Source organism: Anas platyrhynchos, chromosome 14 (assembly GCF_047663525.1).
Source record: "Anas platyrhynchos isolate ZD024472 breed Pekin duck chromosome 14, IASCAAS_PekinDuck_T2T, whole genome shotgun sequence".
NCBI classification, from domain to species: Eukaryota; Metazoa; Chordata; class Aves; order Anseriformes; family Anatidae; genus Anas; species Anas platyrhynchos.
This window is the reverse complement of record NC_092600.1, coordinates 336361-351444: the sequence shown is the minus strand read 5'-3', so window position 1 is coordinate 351444 and position 15084 is coordinate 336361. Positions and strand designations below refer to the sequence as shown.

Genomic DNA, 15084 nt, shown 5'->3' with positions numbered 1-15084 from the left:
CATGTGCCCAGTGTGCCATGCCCTCCCTTGGCACTGGAGCCTTGTGCTTATTTGCCTTTCCAATAGCAAGAGCTTGGATAACTTGCTGTGTTGAGTCAAGATCTGTATGCCTGCTTAGGAGTACAGCCCCCTACACAGTTAACACAAGCAGCCAGAATCTGAATGGTTGCTTTTATGTAGACCTTCCACAAAATAGAGCATGAAATAGCTCATGAGCTGCTGCCTCCCTCCTGCATTGTGCAAGAAATCTTGGGTACGCTTCACTGTTTTAGGATTTTGCAGCCTGAGTTTTTTCTGCAATAGAATAGTCCCTGTGGATATACAATGTATAATTTGGAGCATGTATACCTACTGAGTTCTGTGTGAGGAGAGCTGTAATTCCATTCTCCCAACCGCAGTGCTGGAGATGCTCGGTACCTAAAGATGTCTTTGTATATCCTTGAAGCTGCTTTTGTGAAATCTTTTTGTGTCGACTGTGAATTTATTTTGTTATTCCTCATCCTTTTATTTTTCTATTCAAATGTGAAAGGCCTACCATCTTCAAAAGCACCTAGAGATGCTCCAGAGGGACTTCATTGTTTTCAACAGAGAAAAGTAAGTATTGATAATCAGGCAGTGAAACAGATGCTGGCACAATGACAAAGACTTTGGCAGACTTGGGTTTTGGGCCACCTCAGCAAACTGCAGACTGGGTTTTAGCAGCTTACTGAGGAAACTGTTGAGAAAAACACTGGTGAAAGCAGCTTCAGCTGTTGGCTGCCAGGCACTGAAGAGGTGTTCTCATTCATGAGGAGGCAGCCAGGCCCATGGCCACAACCTGTGCTCATGGCCTGGCTTGCGAGGGCTGTTACTGGTAGTCCTGCAGTCAGCTCCCATCTCTAGTGGTACTACCAGTCCTGCCTCCAGACCACAGAGCTGCAGAGGGTAGGACCAGAAGCTGGTGGTAGAGCCCAGTGGCAGGCACATTCCTGGGCCAGGCGCTCTAGAGCGGTCGCTGCCTCCCGCTCCCCCACGCCGTTCTGTGGCTGCAGCCAGGTGCCCTGCGCACACCCCGGCCAGCGTGGAAACTTCACGTCTTTGTGTGGACGTCAGCCCCCGGGGCTACGGCAGGGGTGCTGCCTCTGCAGGGAGGTGCAAGCCCAGGCCTCGGTGTCCACAGCAAAGACTTTCTTCCTCTTCCACCACTTTGCTGCTCCTGTCCTCAGTCCTCAGTGCCCCCACCCTGCATGCTGTCCTGCCACCAGGAGTGGGGTGGGGAGGGGCAGGGACAGGGAGGCAGGCTTGGTTGTAGCATGGCCAGGCTGTTCCCAAGCCCATAATGGACCTGCTGAAGTTCGGGTCTTCTCTATGGGTGGGCAGCCATCATCCTCCAGCAGCAGCCTGCACAGGAGGGCGCTGGGCTGGTGCAGGAGCAGACAGCTCACAGGCAGTGCCAGGCCCTCCTGCAGCTTAACCTTCTGTTCTGCCCTAGGGTGCAACACCAGCACAACGAAACCCAGGAGCATGCAGCACTGGCGAATTGCAGAGGCATGCACAAGGATGGCCAGAACAACAACCTCTGAGCACAATGACCCTGATAATGCTACACAGCCCCATCGTGCCTCCTCCCACCCTCCCGCAGACCTGGGTGTGGAGGAGGCCCTGTGGAACGCCCTAACAGTTTGCCACCAGCAATTAGAATCAGAGCCCATTATTTTGCCTTTCTTGGTGGCAGGAATGTGACTGAGCCACTCAGCACTCTTCCCTTTGGGCTTGGCTAGCCAGTATTGCAGCCTTGGACCTGAGTGCCAGGCGACTGCCAGCAGGAGCAGAAGGGTTGGGAGTGCACCCTTAGTAGAGCTGTTACTGCCAGCTTCATCCTGGTGGGAGTCGCATCTGTGGGTCCTGCCTCTTCAGGAGCCAGGATTCCTGCATGGGGTCTCAGCTTATTGCTCTAGGTGGAAGAGGCAGCTCTGAGCTGCAGGGTCTCCACCAGCACAGGTGGAAGATGGCCTTTGCTTGCAGAGGTCTCCTGCAAACATCCTCTAAGTCTGGTTGTGGAGGGCTGGAGGTGGTGACCAACTCCTTCCCTATCTGGGTGGAGGCAGCAAAGGTTTCCCATGAAGCTGCCCTCTCACCGTGCTGTTTCCTGGCCCATTTCACACAGAGCTGGGCCAGCCTGGTGGGTGATCAGTGCACACAGACAGATTAGGTAGTGACAAGGTAACAACCAAGTATGGCAAATAAGCAGCATCCAGAAGCTTTTCCAGGTCATCCTGAAAAATTAATTCAACATCACATTAAACTGCTGCAGCTCTCTGAATCTGATGGAGTTGTGGCTTCCAACATCAGAGATAAATTTGAATATGTAGTTTTCATCTCTCTACAGTTGATTTTATACTTCATTTAAGCAGCTATTCTTTGCAGTAAAAGCTGTGCCCTTGGTGCATGCAGCCTTTGCCAAGACTGTGATTAGCCAAAGCATCTCTATTATGGTAATGCGGGGAATGATGCTATTACTTAAATGCTTTGGCAGACCCAACTTTTCACCTTGTTATTCAACGTTTTTACTAATCTCAGCAATATAATGAATGCGTGATGAACTGTGTGCCTCCCACTTGCCCAGAGGTGTTCTTGTATCCCCTGTGCCTTCCTGTCTTTCTCTCTCTGTTTAAATCTGATTAACTGAATAAAAACAACAGCAAATGAAAGGTTCCTTCCCAGATAATCAAAAGCCAATGTTACGTCTGAGGTCACTTGCATTGCAAGGCAGAGTGGATGTTCCTCCTGCCTAGTACCGTCTAGGACTTTACTGGACTCTCAGTTTAAATCTTTTCTCCCAGATGAAGACTCCCTCTGCATCTCGAGCTGTGGATTTTGGGAAATGTGTGGCTTAAGCATGTGCATAAGCAAGCCGTAATCCCAGTGACTACTGGGGGAGGAGCGCCTCCGTTCCTCTTGAGCATGCAGCAGCCACACATTCCCTACGCAGACCAGACCATGAGCCCTCTGTGGGTCACATCAGGCCTGCCCTCCCAGCCAGGAATAGCCCTGGGGGGATGCAGATCTCTGGGGCAGCCTGGCGTGGCTGCAGCAGGGCTGTGTGCAATCCCATGTAGGCTGCCAGGGGGAATGGGCTCTCTGGGCAGTCTGGTGTGTGGTGCAAGGTGCTGGGGACCCTGCCCTGCTTCCTCTGTGCTAAGGCAGCCCCAGTGTCAGCCTCCATACTGCCACCCTGACAGCTCTGTCCCCCACAGGACAGCTTCTCTGCTTCTCCTACCCACCTGGCCTCTCTTGCAGTAATTTGTAACATAGACTTAGGTGGCATCAGCAGCAGCTGTGGGCTCAGACATCTTTCTTAACAGGCAGGTATCGGGGGGATGCCGGCACAGCTATGCCAGCAGCTCCTTGGACTTGAAGGGGCCTGCTCTGGCCTGCACTGAGCACACTTCTGGTGTGGTGCCGTGGTGATGTGCACAGTAACAACAAGCAGCCCCACAGCTTTAGGGGACTGTAGCAGTTTGCTGCTGTCACATGAGGGTGCACTGGCAAGGTGCAGCCGCTTCTGGGTGAAAGCTGCAGGGACCGAGGGCTGCAGCACTCTCTGCAGTGAGCCTGTTTCCTGGGCACAGCTGGCCAGAGTCCCCTGGCTGACTGCACCAGTTTACTGAGGTGTCATCACCTTCACCCACATGCTGTGCCCATTGGTTTGCTTTATTTGCTGGGGTCAGGCTCTTGGCATAGCTGCAGCATGGCATGTGGACAGGGCTGGGGGTGCAGCGGTGTCACTATATGCTGCTAGGATGGAAACAAACAAATGGGAAAAATTACCCTTTTCTGTCCAGGGAGCTGCAAAACAAGCAGAATTAGTTCACCAGTAAGTTGGTTCAGAGTCTGTGAGGGCTCAGTCAAGTCTGGTTGTGGCAACAGCTCTACCTGTCACCTCAGAGCACACAGCTACAGTCACCTCACCCTGGTGCCGCAGCAGAGAGGCTCATACACCACAGACCCAGACAAGGAAACTGCTGCTCCTGGCTGGGGCAAACAGCTATTGCTGCATCAGTACTGGTGTACTCTCTGACCAAAAACTAACAAACAAACAAAAAAAAAACAGCCCACCAACCAAACCTCCTCAAACAGTTAAGAGAGAACATTGCATCTTTAAAAATTCCCCACAGACCTCTAAAACAATCTCTACTCTCAGAGGCACAGCCTCAGCTTAATCACTACCAGGCAACAGGGAAATATCTTAAATTATTTGATGGCAGAGGTTCACAAAACTTCCAAGTATGAACAGTCTTCCCCACCCCGGCTCAACTCTTCTGGCATGGCCCCTTAAGGACTGCTGCACAGATAACTTGTCCTGTCTGAGTTGCAGGCACGTAAAAATAAATATTTCAGGGTCAAATACTTGACCCCCCCAAAAAAGTGTATGTATTTAGCACTGCCTAAATTGACACTTATTTTTTGTAATATTTAAAAAAACAACCAAGTTTTTTTGAATGCCTTGCAATCTTTAGAAGGTTGTGACCCTTGGTTTGACAAACACCACTTCATAGAAGGGAAGCATTTAACTCACATGTGCCCACAGCCTCCAGACCAGCTGCAGCGGGGAAGATCTGAACACGGTGATGTGCAGAGTTGGTCCATGTCACTGCACAAGTGACAGCCACAGCCCACAATGGCCAGGTCAGGCTGCAGCCAGAGACTACATGGACGAACTGAATAAACCTTCATCAGCACTTGCACCAAGCTGTTTTGCTGATACCTTTGCTTTTGCCCAAGAAGCCAGATGGTCACAACACCTACACTAGTCCCCAACGCCTATACCTACAGAGATTCCCTCTGGCCATGCAGCTCCCTCAGCTCAAACAGCCCAAATCTGCTCCAGGAGCCCTGCGCCCACCCACCCATGGGACACAGCTTCCCCTGTCCCTACTCTCCCAAGGGCCAGGCAAGCAGATGCAGCCTGGAGATGAAAAAAAGCCAGCCAGAAAGACATACTGTTTGAAGGAACAGTTGTTTTTTTCTTTTCTTTTTTTTAATAAAGTGTACAAAGTCATGAAATACCTTACATGAGGCACTGTGACAGCTGTTACAGAGAGATTTGGGCTCCCCCGTGGGCTTCATGGTGAAACACCAACAAGATCTGGGTGAAAATGACAGACCCCTGGTCCTGCCCAGCCAGTGCCCATGACGGTCCTCCCCACCTTCGCACACCGCGGCATCCCACAAGCGTTCAACACAAACAACAGACTCTGAGCCGAGCAACCTGTCTGAGCGGCATGCATACAAAACGGAAGAGGAAAAACACAACCCATCCCAACCCACAACAACAATAACAGAATTTTAAGGCTATGCATAAAACAAAATGAAGCAACATCTTTAAAGCTAGGTAGCAAGTAGCATTTGTGAAACATAAGGCTTGAGGCTTATTGATTCTTCAGAACAGGTTTATTTGCTTTTCCTTCTTAAACACCAATGTACCATTTTTCTTCCTTTGCTTGTACAGGGATTACTTCCTTCTCAGCATGGAGGTTTAGCTCAGGGAGGTTATATTGGAGCGGCCTCCCGGGGGCGCAACAATGCGCTTGCTGGCAGAGCGAACACCTTCATCAATCTGGGTACCTGGCAGAGGGCAAGAAAGATCAAAGGGAAGAGGGAAAGTGAAGTTGAGAAGATTTTCTTCACAGGATTCAGCCACCAGTAAGGCTGGGGTCTTCCTGAAGGGCTCCTGGCAGCCTGCAGCAACCTGCTCTGCCTCCAACTCCAGCAGGACCCTGACAGCAGTGGCCTGAACGTCTCTGTAGACACTCCTCCAAGAGCAGACCCATGTGGCAGGAGCAGGGTGCTGCAATGTCACTGCCATGGCTGCAGTCTGCCCCCCCCTTCAGCCCCCACCCACCGCAGGGGCACTACATTCTGCCAGCCCAGCCACTGCAGTGCTCACCTGACAGACTGAACCCCGACTGATGGAGGTTCCTGATGGGGGGTGTCTGCCGCGTGGGAGACCCCCTGGTTGACCCTGCAGGGGTGCCCCCCTTGGGGGTGGCGGTCAGGTCAAACACAGGTCCATCATACATGCCTCGGGGCACAGCATGCATCTCCGCCATCTGTTACAGGAGAGAAGTGAGACAGTGAAGCTGCTGTACTCCCTGTGAGTGTCCCGTGAGCCCACTGACACCACCAATGTCCTGCACAGAGCCCTGGTTTCCTGGTACCACTGAAGAGGCCACTCACACTACCAGTCCCATGCCCCTCTGTCCTACGTGCCCAAGACCTCCATGCAGCATGGAGGTGGCTCAACCCCACTGCTCACGTGCATGACAGCCTCCAAAAGCATGCAGAGGCTCTGGGTGACAGGCAGCCCCTTGGCACGGATTTATGCTGCGTGGCTGGGGAAGAAGGCCATTTTGTCCAGTCTCCTTTTTAACTCAGCATTTCCCTTCACACTCCTGCTGCAGCAGGAAAGCAACAAGGGAGCTGCTGGACAGGCATCACCCACTGCTGACCCAGCCGAGTGTCCTGCCTCCGGTGGGGGCACACTACCAGCAACAAGCCTTAGCTATCCCAACTGTATGTTCGACATACAAAGGGCAATTCAGGTTAACAGTGTAACAGCTCCATCTGCTGACAGCCCCATCTCCTTACCTTCCTCCTGGCCTTGATGCGCTTGTAAACATAGTCAGGGAAAGGGCTGCTGGGCAGGAAGCGTCCAGTCCCCTGGGTCACGTGCAGGTTGCCGTCCTCCAGCATGATCTTCCCCTGGCATATGACAACCAGCGGGGCGCCACGCAGCTCCATCCCTTCAAAGATGTTGTATTCAGCTGCCTGCAGCAACCAGGGATGATGGTCAGGAGGAACATGAGCACTGCCTGCCCTGAGGGCTGCTTAGTCCCCACACACCACTGCTGAAGTCACCCAGGCAGGGAGAAGACACCTGTAACAGCCTTCCCTGCGCCACAGGCCTCCTGTCCCTCACCAGGTCCATGAGACCAAGGATCCACCACTGCTCCCACTGTGAACCAGGACCTACAGCTTTGAAGCTGGCTGCAAGCAAGGACTGCAGCAACAGAGGAGGGCAGAACCCAGGTCTGTGAACAAAGCATGCTGGCAAAGCCAGGAAAAAATTGGACCCAGAAGAGGAACCCAGATCAGGAGAAAGGCGTCTTTACACCTGCATGTGCCAGGCGCAGGGGAAAAGCAAGGCGGCTGGGTGAGAAGGGCCTTGCGAGCAGAGCCTGGGGCTCACAGGCATCCCACCCTGCTGTCACAGCTGCATCAGCCATATGATATGATCCATCACCCATCACTGAGCTGGGACTCAGTCCCTGAATCTACCAGCAGGGCAGCACTGAGCTCCCAGCAGTGAGATCACCTGCACACAGCACTGCCCACATTGCCCCCTTGGCACCCCCACCCACAAGCAGAGGGCTTACAGACTGGTGGGTTTTTGCCGTGACGATCTTCACTGCGTCAGGATCCCAAATGACCAGGTCACTGTCTGAGCCCACAGCTATTCTCCCTTTCCGTGGGTACAGGTTGAAGATTTTTGCAGCATTAGTGCTTGTCACGGCCACAAACTGGTTTTCATCCATCTTCCCTGTGGCCTGCTCAGACACAAAGAGAACAAAGCACTCATTTGGGGAAGGGAAGAGGAAGAGCCCAGGTCTGGTATCAGACAGACCAAAAGCTAGAGGTATATTCACAGACCCTGGTCATTGACCCTGAGCTTGTGGCAGCTGCCTCTCCTGTCTGGCTTATTTCAATTTACAGACAGGAGAAATGCCACTGGGTGCCCAGCTCTGCTGGGACAAGGACACAGGGGACCAAGGTGCCTGATGAGCCCGCCCGCTCCTCCCCAGGTGTGGCTCTTACCACCGCCTTGTCCCAGATGACAGACATCCGTTCTTCTATGCCGTTGGTCCCCTCTGGGATTGCCGTGAAGTTGTCTTTTCCAACTGCTTTCTGTGCAGTGCTGAACGTACAGTGAGCACTTCCCGAAACCTGCAGGTCACCACTGGGGTGGTGGTAATAAGAGCATCCTGAGCCAAAGATTGTCACCGCAGCTGGCCGTTTGTTGCATCCTAGCAGCAACAGCTCCCTCAGGAAGGACCTCATCCTGCCCCTGCCAAGGGGCCACTGCTGCATCTGGCAGAGCAGCTGCAGGAGTGTGAGTGCACGGATCTGAGCCTGCATGCGGCTGCTGCTCACTCTCTGCCTGCTGACCCAGCCAAGGAGCCCACCCCAGCCAGGTATCTGGGCTCTGGCCTGTGATGTTTCGTCCAGCAGGAGCTCAACAACAGCAGCTCTCAGCACCATGTGAGCTACACAAGGAGCAGCAGCCAGCAGCACCAACCAAAAAGGTGTAAGCAGGCTGGCCCACACTGTGGCATCCCTACCACGCCACTGCCACAAAAGCAAATGCCCCTGCAGCCAGATGGGAATCTGATGGCAGGGTTAGCAGAGCCAGGACTCCCAGAAACTGCTCTTGGGACTCTCAGAAAAGCCACATTGCAGGCACTGCCCAGTGCTGCTACCCAGACACCCTCTGCCTGGGAATCCATCCATCCTGAGCTGTCCAGTGACAGCAGAGGGCAGGAATAGGCAGAGCCAGCCGCCGCCAGGCAGGGCAGGGCGAGGGGCTGGAAGTCATCCAGCTGCTGCGGGGAGCCGGGGACACAAGGCTGCTGGAAGCCATCGCTGCCAGGAAAAAGGAAGCGGGTCCCAGGCCAGCTCCTGGAGCAACCATGCAAGACAGGCCACGAGTGCCAGGCTCCTGGACCTGAACCCGGGAGGGCACTGACACAGTGGCTCTGTACAGGGCCACAGATCAGTCCTAATCCACCGGTAATCTCCATCTTCCTCTGATAATTTCTGCCATATGTCTGACTGACTGCACGGACTGACGACACAACATGCTTCCTAATCTCCACCAGCTTTGTGCTGGTGGAAGAAAAGAAGCCTCCCTGCCCAGCTGGAGCTTCTGCAGCTGCTTTTTCTGCCACAGCCTCAAAGGAAACAGCTTGGGGAAGGCACTGGGACAGTGTGGGATAGACCTATGTGGGCTGCAGGGATTCAGAGGTGCTTCTGCCTCTCCTTTGAAGGCTGGGGTAAAATTGTTATTGAAGTGGAAGGAAAGCACTAACAAGGCAGTTCAGGAGCTAGGCTCACTTTTCCCTGCCAGCCCCTGATACCTGCACCTATTTCATACATCCAGACTAAACGGAAACACATGACCACCTACTGACCACAACAAAATACAGGGTGAGCTGGATGTCCAGATCCCAAATGCATAGCCACTTCTGCCAGCCACAGCATCTCCACACACACACACCTAGCAATGCCCCCACACTGTGGCACACAAACCTGGCCTATGCTAGCATGCTCTTCTGCTCTGACACCTATTCCTGACCCAACATCCCTCGCTCATCTCATCACAGATGTTTCCAGCATTACCTCAAAGGTCATTTCCATTTACAGCCCCCTCAGTGTCAGCCATCCCCAGCTAACACAGACCAGCGCCACATGCACCACTCAGCCAGCAAACACAAGCAAGCCGGGCTCACAGCTCACATGTGGTGCATGGGTACAGCCAGCAATGAGATCTGTGTCCCCGGCTGCAGTGCGTGCCTTTCCAGTGAGAGGATGGAGGATAGCTCTTAGAGAAAGGTCACAGCAAATTGCTGAAGTGCTTCTATTGTTTGCTCTCTATTTTCAACAGATCCCTTCCCCACCCCCTGCCTTTGGGGTAAAAACAAAAAAAAAAAAATCTACCATCCCTGTCAGATGCACGTGAGCTGCCCTTAAAGACCTTGTGCTCGTGCACCTTGCAGGCAGTGCTACTGCTTATCTGTACAGGTGTGGAAAAAGTCAGCTTTGTATTCAGCACAGTGGGTCCCCATCAGCCTGTGCCACCTGTGCCCCTCAGACTTTCTCTTGCACAGCTGCAGCCCGGGCAGCTGCTTACACTGTTCCCACACTGGCTGCTCCAGCTTGGTCAATGCTGTTGTTGACACCTGTTACCTGGACCTCATTTCTTTGCCTTCTTCAGGGTGTTTAAAGCAGTTCATGACTGCCTGCTGTTTTGTTTCGTTTTCCTCATTACTGATGTTAAGACTGTGGTGCCTCCCCTGTCCCCCAGTGCTCAGGGATAAGCCACCATGGCTCCAAGGCAGAGCCATTTCATCAGGCAGGTCATTAAATACCTAGGGTGAAGGGGTTTGGGGTGGACAAACATCTAGACTACCCAAATACTCCACGGCCTCCACCCTGTCGATTTGAGGCCAAGGCACACTGCCTCCCACTCAGTGTCACTGGTGGAGCCACCGGTTCAGGCACAGCCAGCCCAGCCTCTGTTGCTCACCTGGCCAGAAGGGAGTTGATGTAGTCAGGGGTTGTGGGGTCTGGGCTCAGCGGGGGAGAGACCACAAACGCTGCAGCCTTGGCCCAGTTCTTGCTCCAGTAGTGTGTCCCGTCAGTCCCCAGACTGGCTGTGATGGGCTCACCAAACACCACGTTGCCTGGAAAAGGGGGCAGAGAGGACACAGTGTAGGGGACCCATGGCAGTCTGATCCCCACTGCTTGTTGGGAATTCAGGCACTGGGTCAGATGCGAGGGACCACTAGGCCTGTGGTGCATTAGAAGCCCACCCTGCATGCCATTGCTGCTGACATGAGCACCATCCCAGCCCTCTGGCTCTGGCTACAGAGCCTGATGATGGTACAAGCCTAGAGGGCATGTGGCGTAGGAAGACAAGGCCTCAGAGCCGCATTCTCCAAAATAAATTCAGACCCACCAAGAACACTGGCAATGTGCCCCCCCTGCCAATGGCTGCCTTCATGCTGGGAGGCCGTGGCTGGGCTGGCAGGAAGCAATGCCCCTGAGCCTGGCAGATAGCTGCTGCCAGCCCTCGCTGTGAGTAGGGGCACAGTTCACTGAGTCCAGGTGGGATGTGACGCCTGAGTCCCTGCACTCCAGCACTGCTGCAGGGCCAGTGCTGCCAACGAGGCTGGGGCTGTACCCAGCATCTCCGACTGCGTGCACGTGGATGGGGTGAATGTCCCCACAGAGACCTTCACAGAAAGCTTGGGTCTGTCCTAACCCGTGCCCACACCGTGGTGTTGCATGACAATGCCACGGAAGGTGGCTCCAGGTGGCCTGGTGCAGCATCCCCATGGCCCTTCACATGTTAGGGTAAACCCCTGAACTTCCCCAGCAGAAGGGGAAGCTCTGGGCTGCTTGAGGCATAGGTGCAGGTCTGAGCCCAATAGCCAGGACGCAGAGACACCGAACCCAGCCACACAAGACCCCAGCAACAACAGCAAGGCTGTGCGCAGCACCAGCAGCTGCTCACCCTTTTTTCTGGCTTGCGAGATGAGGTCAGCAGCACTTTTGCTCATCACTTTCGTCACATAGAGAGGGCAGTTGGTCTGGCTGGCAATGGTGATGGCCCGGAAGACAGCTTCTGCTTCCAGCTGGAAGAGAGAACAGCGCAGCTGCAAAGGAGCACGGGCGGGTGAGGAGGGGCATGCTGTCAGGCCCTCTCTCCCCGGCTCCCCAGCTGCAGACTAACTGCAGGGGAAGCGTGGAGTTGGGCCCACCATTTGTTCCCTTGCATGGTTCCAGATCTGCCAACAGCTGGAGAAGCCCAGGGCCAGCCACCACCCATGCCTGGCAGCACAGCTCAGGCTTGTGCAGGCTGACACAGGTCTGTCCCTTGGAGCACTCGCTGCTGCGGCACTTGGTTTAACTGGACACCACTGCCCTGCTGGTGGCCAGGGTGCTGTGGGCTGTGCCTTGGCAGGCTGCTCCCATCAGGGTCTGGCTGTCCCGTAAGCCAGCTGCTGGCCATTCCAGACAGCTGGGCTTTGCTGGCCTGCTGCTAGAGCAGGCTGCATTTCCACCATGAGGGATATCTTTGGACTATTACATCAGCCCTCGCTCAGCCAGAGCCCAGCTCCAGACGTTCTCTGAGTATTTGCTCTGCAGCTTGGCTTCAAGCTTCAGCATGATAAAGTTCAAAACAGAAGCCTTAAAAAGACAACGTACCAATCAGCCAAGCCCCAGGGGAGGCAGGGACTGTGCAGTTGCTGCCTGCAGGCCAGCAGCTGCTTAAGCCATCTCAGTGCTCCCAGCAGCAGGTTAAATGAGCCACTGCACCAGACGTGCACACATGCACACCTCGCTTACTTCTGCAGGCCTGTCTATGGCACCCTCAGCACAGTGAAGAGTTTTTCTCTTCTGCTTAAAGACCTTTTAGAGGATTTTTACCAGTGCACTTACAGACTTCAGTGGGTTTTAACACAAAGAGAGGAGCAAACAGAGCAATCACTGAATGCCCTTCAGAATGGGTCACAGTTTGGAGCAGCAGCACACAGCACTACCAAATGACCAGCACCACCTGGTAGAAGAGCATGTCTTTAACTCCCACTGAGGTCCCTCCAGAACAGACCCTTGGGGTTGTGGGCTACCCTCCCACTGCCCTGACATCAACTGGCAAGCTTTGTTGGAGGGTAGCCGGTCACTTGCATTCCACCTAACATTTTCCCAGGTCAAGGGTGTTCTGGAAGAGGTACACTCACAGAATCACAGAATCACAGAATCGTCTAGGTTGGAAGAGACCACAAGATCATCGAGTCCAACCAAGATCACTGAGTCCAACCAACACTGTTTCTTTTCAAAGGTAACAACATCTGGATTTGGCTGGACAGACTGTATCTACAGCTTTCTTGCACTGTTCCCAGTTGCCTTATGCTTTAATGGTGTTTCAAGATCAAACACTTAACAATGCTTTATCATCTTTGGACGAGAAGAACCGCAGTGCAGCCTTACGATAATAGGACAGTTCTCAAATGCTGGCAGAACCACAGCATCCCGTAATTGCAGGTTAGCTTGCCAGCTAGTGGCAACGGGTCTAAAGCCAGAAAAATAAATGTCAGTTTACACAAAGAGACTCTGATCTACTGTATTCCATATTGAGTCTTTTCTCTGTACAGGGAAATGCTTTACTGTCTCATACTTCAAAGACAGTAGGCATTGCATTACACTAGGCTGTATCTGTCATTACCAGCCATAATACAGTCAACTTCTTATACTGTTTATTTAAGCCAACTGATTTTACTTCAGCAGACCCTGAAATACAAATCCATCCCTGTTCTCCTCTACTCAGCTTTGCTGTTGTACCAAATTCTTATTGTTTTCCTCTTTTGTGTGCTATAGAAAGGTAAAAGCAGCTCTCGGCAGGGAGCTATCTCAAGAAAATTTATCTAAATTTAGACTCAACTCAGATTAATAGACCAAACAGAAAAATACCTCATAAACTAAAATTAGAAATGATCTAATTAGTGTCTTGACAATGACTTGTAACCAGGATATTCCCCCTTTCTTCCCCTCCCACACCTTTCACCAATGGCTTTGTCTGTCTGATTTCAAAACTCATGTTAGACCCTAAGCAGAGATTAGGCAGAAAGAAGCTAGAATCTGTCTGTGCTCAGAGACATGAACAATGACATTTCAGGGGGACTAAAGCTCACTGTTCAATTCTTTGCAGGTTTCTTACACTCTGGAATCAGCTATAAATGCCCCCAAACCACCCCCTGGTGCTGCCACAGTCATACAGTTTTGTTGTTTGTTTGTTTGTTTAGTTCATCTCTGGATGACTTGGAAGCCCTTGTTTCTGCTAGAAAACTCCAACAAGACTGAGATATGTTTGTCACAAAAGCACGCCTTGCTCTTTCATAAACCACTGATTACCCAGACAGTATTGCCTGTACTAGTGAACATATATATATATGGGGGGAGCGGACATACACACACAGACATTTGGCCCTGCTACACTATGCCCTGCTACGGCTTGTGAGGAAAGCTCTTCAGTACACTGAGGCTGGTACCCTCCTGCACCTTACCTCCTCTGGTCTACTCAGCACATGGCCCTCGGGTCCGGTTATTCCCATCTCCAACATCCTGGCCTGTTCCTAGAACATGGAAAGGACAGAGGGATGTTGCCAGGCTCTGAACCTGCCCCCCAAGAAAAGCAGACCCCTCCCAATGGCTGTGCCCTCAGGCTGACACCAACTGACATCCTGAGGATGGATGCAGGCAGGAGGCAGCTGCAGGGAGGATAGGGACGAGGAGCACTCAGAGTCATGTGGATGCTGGCTGAAACCTCTGTGACAAAACAAGCACAGCATTGAGGAAAAAGCATACAGAACTCCTCAGCTCCACAAACAGCACCCAGTACATTTCCAGGCCCTCTTCCCACCACTCCACACCTCCCCTTCTGAAATGCAAGTAGTCTGTTGAGAAAAATCATTAAAAGGCAACACAATTCCAAAATTCTCTTCCCAAGGTTACCATTTCCTCACTCTCTCCACTGACAAAGCTGCAAAAGCTCTGCAGTAACAAATTCCCCAATTAGCTGGTGATCCTTTTAAATCCTGATATTTTCTGGAGAAGTTCTGTCTATTCCAAATTTCATTTAGGGAGAAAAAGAGTGGCTGGTATCTGCTTTCAACTCATCTGTCAGCTTGTCTTTCCAGCTCTGCAAGAAACTGCCTGTTTAAGAAAACTTTGGCCAGTGCATTTTTTTTTCTTTTAAATGACACAAATATTTTCACTGACCTTCAGTCTCATTGAACAAAAACATCGAAAAGTTTGGTTGTATCTGATAAGCCATAAAATAATTTGAGCTTTTATCATCTTTAGAAAAGAAGATGATAACGCTTGCTGTAACAAAAGAATAATACGCTTCTAAACATGTCCTCCTGACTCCTTGGGTTATCTACCTTTCCTTTGAAATGGATTTTTACCTAATATTGCTTGTCAGAAACAAAACACAGAAACACCACGAACCATTTTTTCTATGTTGACATGCAATTCAATGTCCTGAAAGACTATGCTGGAAGGTTTTGCAACCTCCTTATTGCAGTTCCCACCAGATACTTCACAGCAGAAAACTTTGCTAAAACCTTTGATATCACTGCTGAGTTGCAAAGAGATAACCTTGCAAAACATGCCCATGCAGCTTTAGTGTCATGTTGCAAATACCCCATATCAAATCAGCCTGGAAGAGACTTTCAGTCCCTGCACACCAGAAGAGTAGTT

General features: G+C 52.0%; 2 protein-coding genes across 8 annotated transcripts in view; one reads left to right on the top strand and one right to left on the bottom strand.

Annotated features, from left to right (window-relative positions):
- The window catches only part of STK32A (serine/threonine kinase 32A), a 34409-nt gene extending 31719 nt beyond the window's left edge, over window positions 1-2690 (top strand). For all 4 annotated transcript variants that reach the window (XM_027468610.3, XM_027468613.3, XM_021274436.4 and 1 more), the window contains 2 exons: window positions 530-594; window positions 1472-2690. In XM_027468610.3, coding sequence (XP_027324411.1) covers window positions 530-594; window positions 1472-1562 — 156 coding nt within the window. In that variant the 3' untranslated portion in view covers window positions 1563-2690. The remainder of the gene's footprint in view (window positions 1-529; window positions 595-1471) is intronic.
- Window positions 2691-4980: 2290 nt separating this feature from the next.
- DPYSL3 (dihydropyrimidinase like 3) overlaps window positions 4981-15084 on the bottom strand; it is a 55633-nt gene continuing 45529 nt past the window's right edge. For all 4 annotated transcript variants that reach the window (XM_072023449.1, XM_027468151.3, XM_027468153.3 and 1 more), the window contains exons 7-14: window positions 13887-13955; window positions 11336-11456; window positions 10346-10502; window positions 7858-7999; window positions 7419-7589; window positions 6631-6810; window positions 5930-6092; window positions 4981-5607 (exon numbers count right to left, since the gene is read on the bottom strand). In XM_072023449.1, coding sequence (XP_071879550.1) covers window positions 5519-5607; window positions 5930-6092; window positions 6631-6810; window positions 7419-7589; window positions 7858-7999; window positions 10346-10502; window positions 11336-11456; window positions 13887-13955 — 1092 coding nt within the window. In that variant the 3' untranslated portion in view covers window positions 4981-5518. The remainder of the gene's footprint in view (window positions 5608-5929; window positions 6093-6630; window positions 6811-7418; window positions 7590-7857; window positions 8000-10345; window positions 10503-11335; window positions 11457-13886; window positions 13956-15084) is intronic.